This window comes from Ursus maritimus, unplaced genomic scaffold (genome assembly GCF_017311325.1).
Source record: "Ursus maritimus isolate PB19 unplaced genomic scaffold, ASM1731132v1 scaffold_15, whole genome shotgun sequence".
Classification (NCBI taxonomy): Eukaryota; Metazoa; Chordata; class Mammalia; order Carnivora; family Ursidae; genus Ursus; species Ursus maritimus.
Window position 1 is genome coordinate 31,653,292 of NW_024423897.1, and position 18,393 is coordinate 31,671,684.

Sequence of the window (18,393 nt, forward strand, 5' to 3'; positions counted from 1 at the left end):
TTTAAAGTGTATCTTATTAAAAAATATTCTCAAGATCTAGTAATTATTTCATTCTCCTGAAGATGAATGCTCTGTGAGGATAGAAAAGGCAATAAACATGTTATCCTAATAAACATAAATCTCACATTTTGTATGATGCTTTGCTGATAACAAAGCTTTTTCATACACACTCTTTCCTGGAAGCTTCACCACAAATCTTTGAGTTATTGTCACCATTCTATAATGGAGATAACCAGGGCTGAGAGACACTAGAACACTTGCCCAAAATATTTAGACAGAGCAACTGATTCCCAGGTTTGAGCTCTCCTCTCGTGGCCCTACCATGATGCCGAGAGAGCACCAGCATTAGTCAGATGGGTGGTATTTGTAGGTCTCTTGACCTAGAATCTTAGAGTAAGCCAAATTTTCTCTCTAATCAAAAGGATTTGATTATTGGCTCCTACTGGGCTAGCAAGAATATTAAGATTTATCTTAGGAAAAAAATATCCCAAGACATTTCTTTCAAGATAACCCTATCTTGTTCTCTTGAAGCTATGAATTGATTCTAGGAAGCAATGGAAAATTTGATCACTAAGGATGAAGAGTGATCTCTTCTCTCCACCTTTCTCACAGTGCACCCCGTTTGGAGTAAATATTCTGTGGGCTCTGCATCCTCCTGTAATAAGCAAGCTTTAGTGCTGTATGGTTTACTGACGTGAAATGATTATTCCCAGGTTTTATAGCTCTCTCTCCTACCTTGTTTTCATCTCCCCAACCTAAAAGCACCTACGTTAGGAATAGGATTCACACATCACTGCATCTACATTCTTTGGGTTGCAAAGACCTAGCATATTTTCAGTGCGTTACTTGTGCATTCCTCAGGCCACCCCTGGACTCATCACATTTGTAAAACTTGATTTCTCTTCTCTTTCTCATCTGAGAGCAGGTGGACCAAGACAGTTCTCTGGAGGCTCAATGAGTGATTTCTCCTGAGAGAGATACATCTCTCCAGTCTGCCAAGGAATGAAAAATCAGACAATCTCATAAATCATTTTGAATGTTGCCAAATAAATTCCACCAAATGCTACTGGCAATAATTACAGTATGTCACTGGGAAATGTGATTTTCTTGTAGCGTCAGGCTTTAGCCTTGTCCTAAGTGCCACGAAAACAACACAGAGGACATAGGCAGCTCTCTCCTTAGCAATATCTGATTTCTCACGATCCAGGAAAGGAAGGGGTTGAAGTGCTTCTTTACCTTGATATGTCTAGAACAGGATACCAGGGATTAAGTAGGAACCACTAGAATTTACTGCTCTTTACCGACAGCACACTTGTCGGCACTACTCCAAAATTAGCACTACTCCAAAAATTAGGCGAAGTGGTGGTTAAAGACCACCATTTTGTTGTAAGTAGGGCTGTGGGCTCTGGCCGAGGAGAGGCACAACCTGTTGTAGCTTACAAAAAGGAAAGCTCTTTCTTTGGTAGGAATGGAAAGTCCTGAAAGCCAGTATAGAGAGTCTGCTCCCCGGGAAGGGAATAGCAACCCAAGTCTACTAGGATTTTAGGTTCAACCACAAGACTGTCTTTTATACAAACAGGATCGGGAAGTCACATCAAAGCGCCGAGCAAAACCATGGGCAAAGCAGCTGGGTGAGCCAAGTTAAAAAGAAGACAAGGAAAGCTGCAGAATGGCGAGGAAAGGCAGAGACGCATAGGAGGGATAAGACGGGAGGGGGGAGGCGAAGAGGGAGGGGAGAGGAGAAAGCCGAGCGCGGACGTCAGGAACAAAAGCTCCCGCGGAGTCTGGCGGAGGCACTAGGGGAGCATGGGGTGTTTGAATAATTATTAAAATTAGCATGTGTCTGCGCCATCCTGTGGGTGTGGCGCAGAGCGGAGTGTAAACTCTAGCGGGGCCGGAGCAAACATTGGATTAGCGGCAGCAGCCTGCCAGCCTGCCGAGGAGTGCGGGGACCAGCGCGCGGCACGCCGACCGGCACGATGGCCTCGTCTCAGGGGAAGAACGAGCTGAAATTCGCCGACTGGATGGCAACTCTTCCGGAGAGCATCCACAGCATCCCCCTCACCAATTTAGCCATCCCAGGTAGGCGCGCGGAGGCTGCCGACGGGGCGCTCCGCCTGCCCCGCCCTGCATTATCTGCCCCGAAGCGGTAACTTGCCACGCTGCCCGAGGGAGGGAAACTCGTCCCCAGGGGTGGCTCTCCGGCCAGGCGAGCGCGTGCCGGGGAACCTCGGGCCTCTGGCGTTTTGAGAACCTCTGGGGACCGTGGCGCGGCGAGTCAAGGTGACTGCCGTTGCCCTGGGCTTTGGAAGCAGGCAGGCTGTGCGAGAGGGCTGGGGCAGGGGGAAGCCTCGGCTCTAGGATCCGCCTTGCGCCCCCTCCCGCGGTTTTCCTCGCAGACTTGGGGGTGCAGGGCCGATTTCTGGGTTTGTGGGGTGACAGAGCGCGGTGAGCGCGAGCTGGTGTCCTGAGGGCTCGGCTTCGGCTCGTGGACCTCCGACTCCATCTCTGTCAGGGATGGAGCGGATTTGGTAGATCTCTCGGTTAGAACCTACCCGAGTCATTAATATTCGTCCCCAGTCTCCTTTAAAGAGACAAAGCGTTTCCCTAAGAGCGAGGAAAGTTCTGGGACCCGCGGCGGCGTGATCTCTGCCCTTGACCGGGAGCTGAAGGGAGCGAGGGGTCGAGGGCGCCGCTTCCCGGTCTGCGTGGACCCGGCGGGCTTGGCGGGGTGGTCACCGTCTGGATTCTGTTTCTAGTGCTGTTGGCTACGTGCAGCGCCGGGGTCAGGAAAGCAAACCCTTGCGGACCGTGCGTCTGTTGCTCGGGACCCAGCCCCAGCGGGGGAACCTGCCTGAGCAGCGGCGGAGGGGTGGGCTTCACAGGCAAACCAAAGGAGAAAGGGGAGTATGCGAGTGTCCAGACAGCCTAGAAGGAAGGAAGTCCGGGCAAAGCTAGGAAGAGACGCGAGGGATCCAGAGGCTTCAGCATGGCGCGCGCGGCTTAGATCAGAGGACTAGGCAGGTTTCTGGGGCGGGAGCGTGCAATAGCCCCTAGCTCAGGTGTGCGGGAGAGAGGGACGTTTCAGGGCGGAGTACTACAGTGACAGCTGGGGATACAGCCATACTTCGTTACCAATTTGACTTTCCACTTGCGCTGAGGGTGCAGATGCCTGATTCTCCCAGGAGCCGGCTAGAGGGCAATTTACCCACAGGTAGTCCACCCCCTGCCCCGGGCTCAGCTCGGTTATCAAGTTCAACCTTCTGGTCTGTCTCCTCTTTACCCCATCGAGCGCCCCCTCCCAGCCACTGGAGGAAGACATAATACAGAAGAAAGAAAAAAAAAAAAAAAAAAAGGAAGATAAGGGTTCCTTTGAAAAATCCCAACAGGCTCTAATCAGCAGCTCTGGAATTGATCAGTAACTCAAATCAATGGTCATTAGTCAAGTGGATGTTTGGCTACTATGACAGACACTGGCTGTACTGTGAGCGCCAACCCCTGAAGGAAGGGTTTGTTTCCTTTTGCCCTTCTTCAAGAGGTAGCTTCCCAAGAGTCCAGGTATCTCCAAGGAAAAGAACAAACCAACTTCTCCACTGTGCACTTACCCTGCTACCTGGGTGAGCCTGGGGATTGCTCTTTTGAAGGAGACAGTAGAAAGTACACAACTTTGTTGGCAAAATTTCACTCTCACTTCCACAGGTGTTCCTATCTTCTTTGCTTCCTTTTTATTTGGTTTTTAGACAGTTGCTTTCATAAGATCTCACCTGAGCATTTCCGTACACATAGAAAGTAATAAAAGCAAGGACTCTGATGCCAGCCTTCTGATAGGTGACCCGCCAGATACATAGGGAGTTAAGAAGCCTAAGTTCACATTGCTAGTTCTGAGGGATGGTATGATGCTATGTCAGAATCTATATTACATTTCTGTAATTTTTCACTTTTCGAAGTCCTAATATGTACACCAGATCACAGAACCCTTCCCCAAACCTCATCAAGGGGGCAGTGCTGGTACTATTAACTCCATTTCATAGGTGTAAAAATTGTAGCTCAATGAAGGCATATGATTTACCGTCAGTTCAGTGATCTGACCCCTAAAGTGGTCCTTAGGGAAAGTCTCTTAGGAATTTTCGAGGGAAATGCATTGGGATTTGTATCTGGATGGCTCAGTAGCAACAGCTACTAACCAGGGTGAGGGGACAAGGAACTAGGCATTAGCAAGATACAGGGCAATTTTCCTTTTCTCCCCATGGGACAAAGTGAAAACCTGAGGTCAGAGCCTTTGGTATTCTGCTTGTCTTCCAGTAGACGCACTGGGGGTAAGATTGGGAGGCTCTGCATGGCATCTACTTTGAGTATAATACCGAGAGGGGTTGTGGCATTGGATGCAGTGGGAATTTTCACTGCTTTCCCAGCCCTTCTTAATATTATATTCAAAGTGAATCCCCTGCAAAGCCTCCCATTCTTATCCCCAGTACTTCTGAGAAGAAGAAAAACAACAACAACAACAACAACAACAAAACAAAACATGTCTCACCAAATCCACACCCTTGAATTTTCCCATGATTTTGTAAAGTCGGTTTGGTAGATCCATAAATATAAATCTAGGTGTAAACATGGGTTTGGTACTTTTCTGCATTACTCAACTGTGAGAATTTTTGGAGGAAAAAAGACATTCAAAGTTTGATAGAGAAAACTAATTGGAGACTATTAAACACTAATGGAATAATTGCCTTAAAATCATGCTAATAGCTTCCTGGCTGATACATGTTTACTTGGCCAGTTGCTACAGCTTGAATTAAGTAATTATCTCCACCATTTAAAACCACTCCTGATGCACCATACAAGTGTTTCTGTGGAAGGGAACGACTGCTCGGTCATCCTCAAAGTTCAGGTTTTCTTAGGTGAAGCAACCAAAGAGTGAAGAGCTGCTTAATTACGAGGCCACCCCCTTGGGGCAGCTGACCCAGATTACCCAGGGCTAGTGCAAAGAACAATCTGCAGGTGAGTGATATTCCCCACCCCGAGTGCCATTCTGTCTTCTCTAAACATTTCTCAAGTGTCTGCATCTTGAATGCTTTCAGAACCAAATCGCTTACTGGCTGCTTTGCATTTAAATGGCCTCATGATTTGGTATTGACTGGCCTAACGAATTAAGTTAGTAATCTGTATTAGTAGTTTTACTTCCAGTTTATTTTACAAAGGCTTGGTGCTGTCAGACTACATCGACAGTTACTCAGATTTTCCTTTCCTTCTTCATTTCTTCCAGTCTCTGATGCCACCAAACTAAATTTTCATTCATACATGTTTTTTAAACAGTATCCTGGCATTTTGGGTTATGAGAGATGCTTCCTGTCGCTACAGGCAGGTGAGAGAATAAACAGAAATGGAAGCAGGAAGACAAATGGTAAAATTCAGGGGAAACCGAGTCTGATGAATTTCTGGCATCTTCGCAGAAGAGTTCTAACCCTATAATCATGGCGCCTCCAGAACCATGGCAAAGAGTTCCATCATGGGAGGAAGCGAGCTTATTGCTTGATCTAGGTAAGGTGTTGGTGATCTGGGTCTATGATAGGGAGTCATTCTGTGCAAAATCTGGAAAGATCAGGAAGGGTTTTTTTATTCCACGAGAGGGTTCTGCCATACATTTTCTGATAGGTGATGAAAATCTTTGCATAATACAGCAAAGTGACCATGTAATAATGAAAGATTGGCCAAAATATTGTGGTATTGGAACTCAGAGAGAGTGTATGTTTCCTTGGAGTTCATAGAGAGGCCAAGACCTCCAGCTGACCCTAAAGACAGACTCCAGCAATCAGAGGCCCCTCTCCCCCTCCCCTATCCTTGGAACCTGCATTCCACCCACTGTTCCCACAGCTGGAGGCCTTTCAAGGACGCTGCCTTATGAGAGTAAGTCGTTACTGAGACCATCTGGCGGTCCACGTGACTGAACCCAGGCACGGCCTCTGTATAAAGTCTTAAGGTTGCAGTTGGTGGGTGTGAAGATCTTCTCTTCCTGTGGCCACCCCGAACAAGCCTCGTATGTAAGTTTCCTTGCTTATTAAACCTGCCACCCACCAGTCTGGGGCGGCCTGCTTCTTTCTCTGGTCTCTTCATTTCCTCTGTGTACAGGGGTCAGTTTTCGAACCGACAGTTAAACAGGAATTGTTGATTGTGCTTTAGATAAGGGACACAGAAATGCTTTGGAAATCAATAATTATACCTGACAATTTTGTTCATTTTTTCAAGAAAATGCCAACGGCAATGAAAAAGAGCAGTTTTACTTAAAGAAACTAGATGTTTATACAGCTCTGATTTCTGTGTTCTTGTGTCTGCTTTTATTAGTTTTTCATTTCTTTCCTCACGACAATCTTTTCTTTTTCTTGCCAGTATTTCTGGAGCCAGCTGTCTTCTTCCTTTTCCTTCTAACTTACTATTTCTATTTTGATTGGGATGAGACCATCTACAGGACAAATCTACCATTGGGTCTAATTGTACAAATTTCTTTTAAAAAGCAGGGTTTTGGTTTTTGGTTTTTTTTTCACCATTTTAGTCAGGATGGTGATACAGAAGTTAATCTTTGAAAGCAACCAAAAAGTAACAAAATTGCTTAGGATGAATACCTTTTTTGTGTTGCCTTTCCAAGTCACAGTTTTGTTTTTGATTTTGCTAAGAAGGAAAAATTAAATATCTGGAACATCATTTATTCTAGGACTTTTTCTTGAGGAGTTGAACTGAATCACCACCTATTAATATAAAGTGATACTGATGCCATTTCACAGCTTACAAAATGTTTTCTCATGTACACACATGTTTTCTACATGTTCTGTCAATAAACCTCCAAGGCCTTGCTACTCAAAGTTGGTCCAGGGACCAGGAGAGGTAGAAATGTATCTCTGATTCCACCCTTCAGACCAATTTAATCATAATCAGCATTTAACAAGAGCCCGAGGTGACTTATATACACATTTAAAGTTGGAAAAACACTGCTTTAGGGTAGCTCTAAGGGGATCCTTTATGTAAGTGGCAGAGCCAAATTTAAATATACATCTTTGACTAAGCTCTTTCTTTTGGACCATGCAGTCTATTTATGAGTGTTCAAATTTATAATCAGGCTTAGAGCCAGAATGTGGGTATTTGACTCAAGGCTAATGGCCCAGGTTGGGAACATACTGAATAACTCATATTATAGTTCATCATGCACCTTGAACATAAATGTGACTTAATTGCTACCTAAGTGTTCAAATTAGGCCGCTGTGATAAATGTAAAACCTTTCCCCTCATTTCCTTAAAGTACTGCTATCAGCCATCAACAGCACTTAAAATCAGCCTATTTGGTGATGCTAGTGGTCGCTAATGGCAATTTAGGAAACATCCCTGTGTTGCTTCTTTGTCCATTTGGTCTCATTCTTTGTTGTGTTAAAGGCCCAGCTACTATTGTTGTATTTATAGGTTACAGAGTCATTCAATTTATCTATAAGCTAAACTTTTCAATATTGCTCTTGAGTAAAAGTGGTATCATGAAGGCAAAATCAGCATCAGAAAGCCATCAAAAACAAAGGTAAACAGTAAATTGATTTTTTTTTAATTAAAAAGGAAATGACCAATCTTGTTTGTATTTGCAAACCATGCCTCATTTATTTGAAGCATGGTTGACATGGAATGGAAACATAAATGTGGTTTTTAGCTCACTTAGTTGAATTTTAGTTATTAAGCATAATCAGTGTTCCAAAACAGTTAACTTAAAAAAAAAAAACCCTCAATTTGCTAAAATGGATAACACAATGTTTATATGTTGAGGCTTACACACTTTACCCTTACAAAAATGTCTCATATCTTAGAGTTTCTTATGCTTAATTCCAACCCCACCCAATCAAAATGGAAAGCGTGAATTACAAACAAGAGGAATGAGACGGTTGAGTGCCGTACATCAGCAGTAATATAGGGAATATTCGTGAGGGAAGGGTAAGAAATGAAGACACAGGGACACAGAAGGTAGGTTTTCCTAAACTCTGCCACCCCAGAGTAAAATCAAAATCATGTTAAATTGTCCATTTTTACCCTTCCCAAGCACTTCTTTAATGGACTTCCAAGTAGTTCTAGAAATCTTTGGACAAATTCTTAAGTATGCATTATAAGCCGATTTGGGGAGGGCTACCACATACCTGGTATCTGCCATTTTTCTTGCTTCCTGTTTTGAGGAAGCTTTGAGGAGTTGTCACTTTTGCTGATGGGACATCTAGAGGAACTGTGTTTCCATAATTTTTATACCTAAAATACCACTGCTACTGGCAGTCCCACCAGGGCCTGTGCTATATCTGCAGAGACCCAACATTGAGATGTCAGTGTGTAACAAGAGTCCTGGATTCCACCGTGGTCAAAGGCTCCCAGGGCTGGGTTCCACATTGTGGAAGCTGCAGATACCCACCTCTGCTGACCCTGTCTGCCATCGCTGCTAGAACTATGATTGCCAGCACTGACAGAACCCTTGAATCTTTTTGTGTAGGATGAATGTCCACAAAAGAGCTTTTTAAATTTATATTGATTCTTTTGTTGTTGCACCCTTACCCTAGGACTCAGGTATGAGTTTGTGAGGGCTGGATGGAGGATATTATGTAGAATAGACTTTGTTCTGTACTCTGAATTATTCTCAATTTTAGCCCACTCTCTATGTGCACATGTGTGTGTACATATAGTGTGTATTGACTTTACTTTTCCAAGGAACTTGTTTTCCCCCTGCCCAATAAATAGACCTCTGGTGGGTGCTACCTAATTAATCCTACCTCCAGACAGGTCCAGAGTAGGAATGCAGCTGGGGTCCGTATTGTTCCTGGTGAGCAGCCTGGGACAACCTAAATAGAGCCAAATAAATGGACATACCTAAAGTAATTGCTAACACCTCCATTGTTTGAAAGCAGAATAGTAGAGTAATAGATGTGCTCTGAGCCTTAAAGAAAAGGTTAAATCTCATGCATACATGCATATATATGCACAGATTTTAACTATTGTTGATCAAAGGGGTTAGCTCTGCTAATCTAGAAATTTTTGCCTATAACTACGGATGATGCTGCCTCTTACATAAAAGCATTCGTTTTGGGAAACCAGAGAGCATGTCACCTTAGTGGGTACTCAAGGAACTTCTAGACACAAGCATTTGTTACCCTCAAGAAGCTTATATATTCTCTTAGGTTAGGATTCGTCTTAGAAGATTGGAGGCCAGAAAAGTATCTAAATCATATATTCCAAAGGCAGGGGAGAGTGAGAGAGAAATTTACCATGTTTCAGATGGAATTTTGCTGCCAGAAGCTTTGGCCAGAGCCATATGCTTTCATTATGCTCTCTTAAGAGAGGAAGATGGGTCAGGAAGCGGGGCAGAAGGAGATGGTTAGACATTCTTGAGAAGCAGCCAGGATTCGTCACCTCCGGAGACCAGGTACTGAAACAGGTGGCACATAGATTCGTTAGCTGTGCTCTTGTTATGTCCCTATATTTCATCACAGACCCTGGAAATGGACAGCTCTCTTACCACTGTATCTTAAATGCCAGCTAATACAACGTTTCCCATAGAATTCTTCCTGTGAATTCATTTTTAGGAAGCAGCCATGTTTATGCTTAGTCAACGTTATAAATGACGGTTGTGCTTCTTGATTCACTTGGAGAATTTACTTCATGAAGAAAAGTGGGCTAGGATGAATGGCAATTTTAGTTGCCTGCTAGGCTTTCCTGGAAGTCCGCTCGGCTTGTGGGGTGGTGAAGAGGAAGATCCACTCAGAGGCATCCTAACGGGCAAATGGGAACCTATCTCAATGCATGTGTCAGTCCATATTCCCCTGTGCAGGGGGGAGGAGAAAGAGAAGTAAGACCAGGGCTGTCTTTAGCAGAGCTAGCTCTAAACACACTCCTGCCATGTCCTGCCCCGGGCTTCTCTCCAGGGGAGAGGGTGGTGAAAGGTGGTCAAGGGGATGTAAAAATACTGACTTGAAAGTTGCTAGAAGGGAAGGCTACAGAATTAAGTTTGGTTTAGTCCTTATCACCCCCTCATGTCCTTATTTCTCTTTATATCTGCTCAAATTCCTTGGGTCTGGCATTAGAGTCCCAGTCTTGAAAATATCCTTAATTCTCTTATCTCCCTCTTTTTTTGTTCTGCTTACCTGGAAAAACTTCAACTCCATTAGTCTCTCTCTCTCTCTTTTTTTTTTTACACCTATTCTAATATCAGAAAACTTCAGTGGCTAAACCTTACTGGGGGAAAATTACACAGCCTGGATGCCTCAACTCACTAGAAATTTCTGACCATATATCTTATTGCACATCCCCAGTAAATTCATTTTCCTGGTCTCTGAGATGACAATTTCATAGCTCTTCTTGCTCCTCAAATCAACACTCCCCCCCCCAAACTTACGATCTAACCTTATAATTTACATAGAAAAATACATACAGAGAAGAACTTCCTCGGTTTCCCACCATTAACCCAGTAACTTACCTGCATCTATTTCTGCATGTTCTGCATTTTCTTTATGTAAGAGAAATTCCCAGATCCGCTCCACCTTCGCCAGTTGGGGTCTGGCTCCCATCCACTCAAATCTCCTCAGAGTTTACTCCCAAATTCATCGCCTCTCTCTCGTGTCATTATTTTTCTTTACTTCTGCTGGATCACTTTAGTCAGTACACAAACATATTATTGCCCCTGTTTAAGAAAAAAAAAAAAAAAGGCCGTATCAGCCTTTCTCTCCACTGTACTAGATCTCTCTGATATTTGTAAAAACATCCCCTCTGTTTCCTTTTCTCTGGCTAGCCCATGCTAATCTCATTATTTCCCTACCACTGCACTAAAATCGTTTTTATCAAGGTGCTAGTGATCTGTATTTTGCTTAAGCTAATGGTTAATTCTTTATCATCTTATTTGATCTTTCAGCATCATTTGATGTGTTTGACTACATTTCTGTTTTTGTTTTTTTTTTTAAAGATTTTATTTATTTGACAGAGATAGAGACAGCCAGCGAGAGAGGGAACACAAGCAGGGGGAGTGGGAGAGGAAGAAGCAGGCTCACAGCGGAAGAGCCTGATGTGGGGCTTGAACCCAGATTGCCAGGATCACACCCTGAGCTGAAGGCAGATGCCTAACCGCTGTGCCACCCAGGCGCCCCTACATTTCTGTTTTTAAACATGTTCTTCCTTTGACCTTTTTATGACCCTTTAAAATATTGTGCTAAAAAACCTACCATGAGATTTACCCTGTTTTTAAGTATACAGTGTTATTAGTTATTAGTATAGGGTTGTATAGCATATCTCTAGAATGTTGTCATCTTGCATGACTGAAGCTTTATATCCATCAAATAACAGCTCTTTGTTTCCTCCTCCCACCAGCCTCTGGCAACCACTATTCAACTTTTTGCTTTCATGAGTTTAACTTCTTTAGATACTACTGAGTGTAATATTTGTCCTTCTGTAACTGGCTTATTCACTTCCCATAATGTCCTCAAGGTTCATTCATGTTGTAGCATATGACAGTATTTCCTTCTTCATGGCTGAATAATATTCCATTATGTATATTCCACATTATATGTATCTGTTCATCTATTGGTGGACATTTAAGTTGTTTCTGTATCTTGACAGTTGTGAATAATGGTACAATGGACATAGGAGTGCTAATAGCTCTTTGATATCCTAATTTCAGTTTTGGGTTTTGTTTTTTTGTTTTTTGTTTTTTTGTTTGTTTGTTTTTTTTGGGTAAATACCCAAATATGGAATTGTAAGGTCATATAGTAGTTCTGTTTTTATTTTTTTGAGGAACCGCCATATTATTTTCCTCAGCACCTGTATCATTTTACAATCCCATCAGTAGTAAACAAGGGTTCCAGTTTTTCCACATCTTCACCAACACTTGTTTTTTGTTATTGTCTTTGATGATGACCATTCTAATAGGTATGAGGTAGTATCTCACTGCAGTTGTGATTTTCAATTTCCTTGATGATTATTGATGTTGAACATCTTTTCATATACCTGTTGGCTATTTGTATGCCTTTTTTTGAGAAATGTCTATTCAAGACTTCTGCCATTTTTAAATTGAGTTATTTGGTATTTTGCTATTTGGTTGTAGGAGTTAATTATATTTGTTGGAAATTAATCCCTTATAAATATATGGTTTGAAAATATTTTCTCCCATTTCATAGGTTTCCTTTCTACTCTATTGATTGCTTGATTGCTTTCTTTCTGTGTGGAAGTTTTTTAGCTTGTGGTCCCACTTTTCTATTTTCCTTCTGTTGTCTGTGCTCTTGTTCTCCTATACCAGAAATTATTGCCAAGACCAATGTCCAGAAATCTAAGAGCTTTACTGTTTCAGGTCTTATGTTTAAATCTTTAATTCCTTTGAATTAATTTTTGTGTATGGTGTTAAGGGTCCAGTTTCATTCTTTTGAATGTAGATATCCAGTTTTCCCAACACAGTTATTGAAAAGCCTATCCTTTCATCATTTTATATTTTTGGCAACTTTGTCAAAGGTCAGGTGACTGTAAATGTGTAGGTTTATTTCTGGGCTCTCCATTTTGTTCTGGTGATCTATGTGTCTGTCCTTATGCTAGTACCATACTGTTTTGCTTACTATAGCTTTGTAATATGTCTTAAAACATGAAGTGAGTCCTCCAGCTTTGTCCTTTTTTCTAAAGATTATTTTTGCTATTTGGGTTTTTGTGTGTGTGTGGTTTCATGTGAATTTTAGAGTTGTTTTTTCTATTTCTATTAAAAAAATCATTGGGATTTTGATGGAGATCACTTTGAATCTGTGGATCAATTTGGATAGTTGGGACATTATAATATTGTCTTCCATCCATGAACAGGGGATATCTTTACATATATGTGAATCTTCAGTCTGTTTCACAAATGTTTCACAGTTTTCTGAGTACAAATATTTTACCTCCTTGGTTAAGTTTATTACTAAATGTTTTATTTCTTTAAATGCTGTTATATGGGATTGTTAATTTCCTTTTTGGATAGTTTATTTTTAGATACAGAAATGAGACTGATTTTTGTGTATTGACTTTTGTATCCTGCAACTTTACTTACTGCATTTATTCAAACAGTGTGTGTGTGTGTGTGTGTGTGTGTGTGTGTGTGTGTGTGTAATCTTTAGGGTTTTCTACATATTAGATCATATTATCTGCAAGCTGAAATCATTTTAGTTCTTTCTTTCCTATTTGAATGTCTTATTTTTCTTGCTTAATTGCTGTGTCTAGCTCCAGTACTATGTTGAATAGAAACGGTAAGAGTGGGCATACTTGCTTTGTTCCTAAGAACTTTTAGCTTTGAGTATGATATTATCATGGACATTTCATATATGACCTTTTTAATGTTAAAGTCATTTCCTTCTATTCCCAGTCTGCTGAGTATTCTTAACATGAAAGGGTTTTGAGTTTTCGTCAAGTGCTTTTTCTGCCTCTGTTGAAATGATCATGTACTTTTTATCTTTTATTCTGTTAATGTGATGTATCACATTGATTTTTTTTTTTTTAATATTGAACTATCCTTGCACTCTTGGGTTAAATCTGACTTGGTTGTGGTGTGTGATCCTTTTAATGTGCCGTTGAATCTGGTTTGCTACTATTTTATTGAGGAATTCTTTAACTCATCAGGGATATTGGCCTGTAGTTTTATTATCTTGTAGTATTTTTGTCTGGCTTTGACATCAGAGTAAATCTGGGCTCACAAAATGAGTTTGAAAGTGTTAGTTCCTCTGATTTTTTGGAAGAGTTTAAGAAAGGTTGGTGTTAATTCTTTAAATGTTTTGTAGAATTCAGCAGTGAAGCAATCTGATCTCTGGCTTTTCTTTGTTCAGAGGTTTTTGACTACCAATTTAATCTCCTATTAGATATAATTTGTTCAGATTTTCTATTCATGTGTGTTTCTAGGAATTTATCCATTTATTCTAGGTTATACAGTTTGGTATATATTGTTCATACTAGTCTTTTTAAGTCCTTTTTATTTCTATGGCCTCAATTGTAATGTCTCCTTTTTCATTTCTGATTTCATTTGTTTAAGCCTTCTCTTTTTTATTATTTGGTCTTGCTAAAGGCTTGTCAGTTTTGTTTACATTTTCAAGAAACCAGTCCTTAGTTTTGTTTTCTATTTTTCTATTCTCAATTTCATTGATTTATTCTCTAATCCTTGTTATTTCCTTTCTCCTAACTTTGGGCTTAATTTGTTCTTTTCTTTAGTTTCTTGAGGGTCTAGAATTAGGTTGTTTGAGACTTCCTTTTTTTTTTTTTTTTACATTTAATTTATTTGAGAGAGAGAGAGAGTGAGAGAGCACATGTGTGTGTGGGGGAGGGACAGAGGGAGAGAGAGAATCTAAGTAGGCTCCACACCCAGCACATGAGCCCCATGTGGGGCTTGATCTCACAACCCTAAGATCATGACCTGAGCTGAAATCAAGAGTCAGACACTTAACCAACTGAGCCACCCAGGCACCTTAAGACTTCCTTTATTAATGAAGGAATTTATTGCTATAAATTTCCCTCTTAATAATGCTTTTGATGTATCCCATGTGTTTTGGTGTGGTGTCTTCATTTTCCTTTGTCCTGAGATATTTTCTAATTTCCCTTTTAATTTCTTATTTGACCCAAATTAACCAAATTTCTTATTGGTTATTAAAGAGTATATTGTTTCCATGTATTTGAGAATTTTTCAGTTTCATTCTACTGATTTCTAGTTTTGTTCCATTGTAGACAGAAAAAACACTTGATGTGATCCTAATCTTTTAAATTCCTTGATCTGTTTTGTGGCCTAACATGTAATCTCTCCTGGAGAATGTTCCATGTGTGCTTAATAAGAATGTGTATTCTCTATTTCCTTACTGATCTTCTGTCTGGATGTTCTATCCATTCTCCAAAGTGGCATATTGAAATTTCCTATTTATTTCTCCTCTCAGTTTTGTCAATGTTTGTTTCATATATTAGGTATGTGTTAAGTACATGTATGTTTATAATTTGTATATTTTCCTTGTGAATTGACCCTTTGTGGTTGTATAATATCTTTGTCTCTTGTGAAAGTTTTTGACTTAAAGTCTGTTTTCACTATTGCAAGTGTGGCTACCTCTGCTCCCTTTTGGTTACCATTTATATGGAATATCTTTTTTGATCCTTTCATTTTCAGCCTATCTGTGTCCTTAAATCTAAAGTGAGTCTCTTTTTTTCAACAGCACGTTAAAAAGATCATGCATTATTATCAAATAGATTGTATTCCTGGGATGCAAAGATGGTTTAACATATACAAATCAACAAATATGATATACCACATTAATAGAATCAAGGATAAACATCATCATCTGATCATCTCAACAGATGCAGATAAAGCTTTGACAAACTCAATGCCATTTCATGATAAATTCTCTCACCAAATTGGGTATGCAAGGAACATAATTCAACATAAAATAAAGATCATATATAACAAAACCACAGCTAACTTCATACTCAGTGGTGAAAGCTGAAAGCTTTTCCTCTAAAATTGGAAACAAGGGTGCAAATACTAACCATTCCTATTGAACCAAGTATGGAAGTGCTACCCATAGCAATTAGGCCGTAAAGAGAAATAAAAGGCATCCAAATCAGAAAGGAAGAAGAAAAATTGTGTGCAGATGACCTGCTCTTATATACAGAAAATCCTAAGGGCTCAACTAAAACCTTGTTAGAACTAATCAACAAATTCAGTAAAATCGCAACTTACAAAATCAACACGGATAAATCAGTTGCCTTTCTATACACTAACAACAAAATTTTTGAATGAAATAATAAAAACAACCCCATTTATAATAGCACAAAGCACCAATAAAATACTTAGGAAGAAATCAAACCAAACAGATGAAAGATTTATGCATCGAAAACTATGATATTGATAAAAGAAATTGAAAAAGACAGATTAATGGAAAGGATAGTCTTTTCAATAAATGATTTTGGGAAAACTGGTATTTGCATGCAAAAGAATGAAATTGGGCCTGTATCTTAATCATACACAAAAACTAGCTCAAAGTGGATTAAAGACTGAAACGGTAACACTCCTAGAAGAAAACATATGGAAAAAGTTTCTTGACAGTAGTTTTGGCAATGACTTTTTTGAATATGACACCACAAGTATAAGAAATAAAAGAAAAAATGAGTAAAAATAGAACTACATCAAACTAAAAAGCTTCTGCACAGCAGAAGAAGTCAACAAAATGGGAGAAAATATTTGCAAACTGTATCTCTGATAAGGGGTTAATTTCCAAAATATAAGGAACTCCTCACAACTCAATAGCAAAAAAACAATCTGATTAAAAACTGGACAGCAGACCTGCATAGACATTTTCCAAAGTAAACATACAAATGGCCAACAGGTACATGAAAACGTGCAAATTCACTAATCATCAGGGAAATGCAAATCAAAACCACAATGAGATATCACCTAATACCTATTAGAATGCCCATTATCAAAAGTACAATTAACCTAGCTAGAGATTCTGGAGGCCTCTTAAACCTTTCTTTTGTGGAACTATCTTCTCTGGGCTTATCTTTGTAGTAGATACTTCATTAGAGGGATTTGTTGGTCCCTCCCCTCCACTCTGCCAGCATCTCATAATCTCTCACTTCCTCTCCTGTCTGTTATCATGCCACCCAGCCCTTGTTTTGTTCTCAGCAGTTCTCAGGCATCTAGAATGTGCCAGGTCCCATCAAGAGGCAAGCAAGGCAGCAGTCAGTTCCTTGGGCAGTACCTTGAAAAGCCAGAACACTGGACACATGCTCTACTCTTCTTTACCCTCAGAGGGGAAGGCTGCCAAGCTGTATTGGCCTCTGTCTGTGGTATTGCCAGTCCTCTGGAGCAGCAACAAGCCACCCAGCTTTCTTGTTCTCAGTGGCTCCCAAGCATTTCAAATGTGCTGGATTTCCATTAGGGCTCTGAGACAGTTGAGGCAGAAGGCAATTGTTGGGGCAGCCCCTCCCCCCAAAGTCAGAACATTGGAAATACTGTCCAATCTTATCTTCCCCTCTTCAAAGAGAAGCTGGGAGTTTACTCTCAATCATGTGGCACTGTGTTGGGGGAGGGACTAAGGCAAGAGTGTGCCACAAATTTTCCTACAAGCTTCAATGGCTGGTATTGCACTTGTGTGGGGTGTAGGAACCTCTGAACTGGTGTCTGGATTTCTTACAAAGGGAATTAACTCATGTATTGCTGAATTAGTGTCTCCAAGGAGGGAAGAAGGGTTTGGGGTTTCCAATTCTGCCATCTTGCCGATGTCACTATTACTATCTTATTTTTTCAACTTTACTGGCTATTTCCTTTAGGTCATCTTTGCTAGCTATGCATCCTTTTCTTTACATCTAAGGAAATGTTGGAGTACCTAGTACCTTAGGCCTTGATCTCTTTTTCTTTTTTTCTATAACTATTCTTTTCCCTAAGGTGACAATATATAAACCAATGGCTTGAGATAATATCTATGTGAGGATGACTCCTAAGTTTATGTTATTAGCCAGACATCTCTGCTGATCTCCATCCTCAGATATCGCACTGCCTTCCCATCATTTGCATTTGAAATCTCAAATTTAACATGACCTAAAAAGAACTCTTGAGTTTACCATCCATTGCCAAGTTTGTTTCTAATGAAGTTTTCCTCATCTAAGTATTTTGCATCACTGTCCATCAGTTTCTCAAACCTTGGAATGGTTCTTCATTCTTCCCTCCTCAAACCCTAAAACCACCCAACAGTAAATCCTGGTGGATCTTTCTCCAAATGTATGTCAAATCTTCTCATTTCTCACTGTTTGCACTATTACAATCCTAATCTAATTACTGTCCCCTCCCGGGGGAATTACTCCAAAGGCTGCTAACCCATATCCCTGCCCCCAGGGATTTGTCCCTCTACACAGAGTAGCCTTCAAAAGTATAAATCTGGTATATTATTTACCTGCTAAAAATCCTCTGCATGTACTTACTCAAATTACTGGTCCCTGTCTATCTCTCTGACCTCAAATCATTCCACCTTTTTCTTACTCACTGATCCTAGCCTTTATTTTTGTTTCTTTTTGGCCCTCATGTCCTCCGGATTTCTTCTTGTTTTAGAGATTTGAACTGTCTTCCAGATTATCATCAGTCTGCCTTCTTCCTCTTCTAATGATGTCTTCTCCTCAGGAGACATCCCTTGACCATGCTAGCCAATGCAGTTTACCTCTATCCTCATAATTTTTCCAACAATTGCTTGATCTATTGTCTTCATAGTGCTTAAGTGGTAACAATTAACTCCTTTAGTTATATATTTATTATATGTCAACTGCATATAATACAAGCTCCTCAAGAACAGGACCTTGTCAGTCTTTCCAGGTACCCAGAATGTGTCTGGGCTACAGTCAGTGTGCAATAAATATCTGTTGACT

At 40.5% G+C, this 18,393-nt stretch overlaps 1 protein-coding gene across 1 annotated transcript in view; it reads left to right on the top strand.

Annotated features, from left to right (window-relative positions):
• Positions 1 to 1,773: 1,773 nt before the first annotated feature.
• The window catches only part of PLCXD3 (phosphatidylinositol specific phospholipase C X domain containing 3), a 160,898-nt gene continuing 144,278 nt past the window's right edge, over positions 1,774 to 18,393 (top strand). The window contains exon 1 of the mRNA XM_008692591.2: positions 1,774 to 2,082. Coding sequence (XP_008690813.1) covers positions 1,980 to 2,082 — 103 coding nt within the window. The 5' untranslated portion in view covers positions 1,774 to 1,979. The remainder of the gene's footprint in view (positions 2,083 to 18,393) is intronic.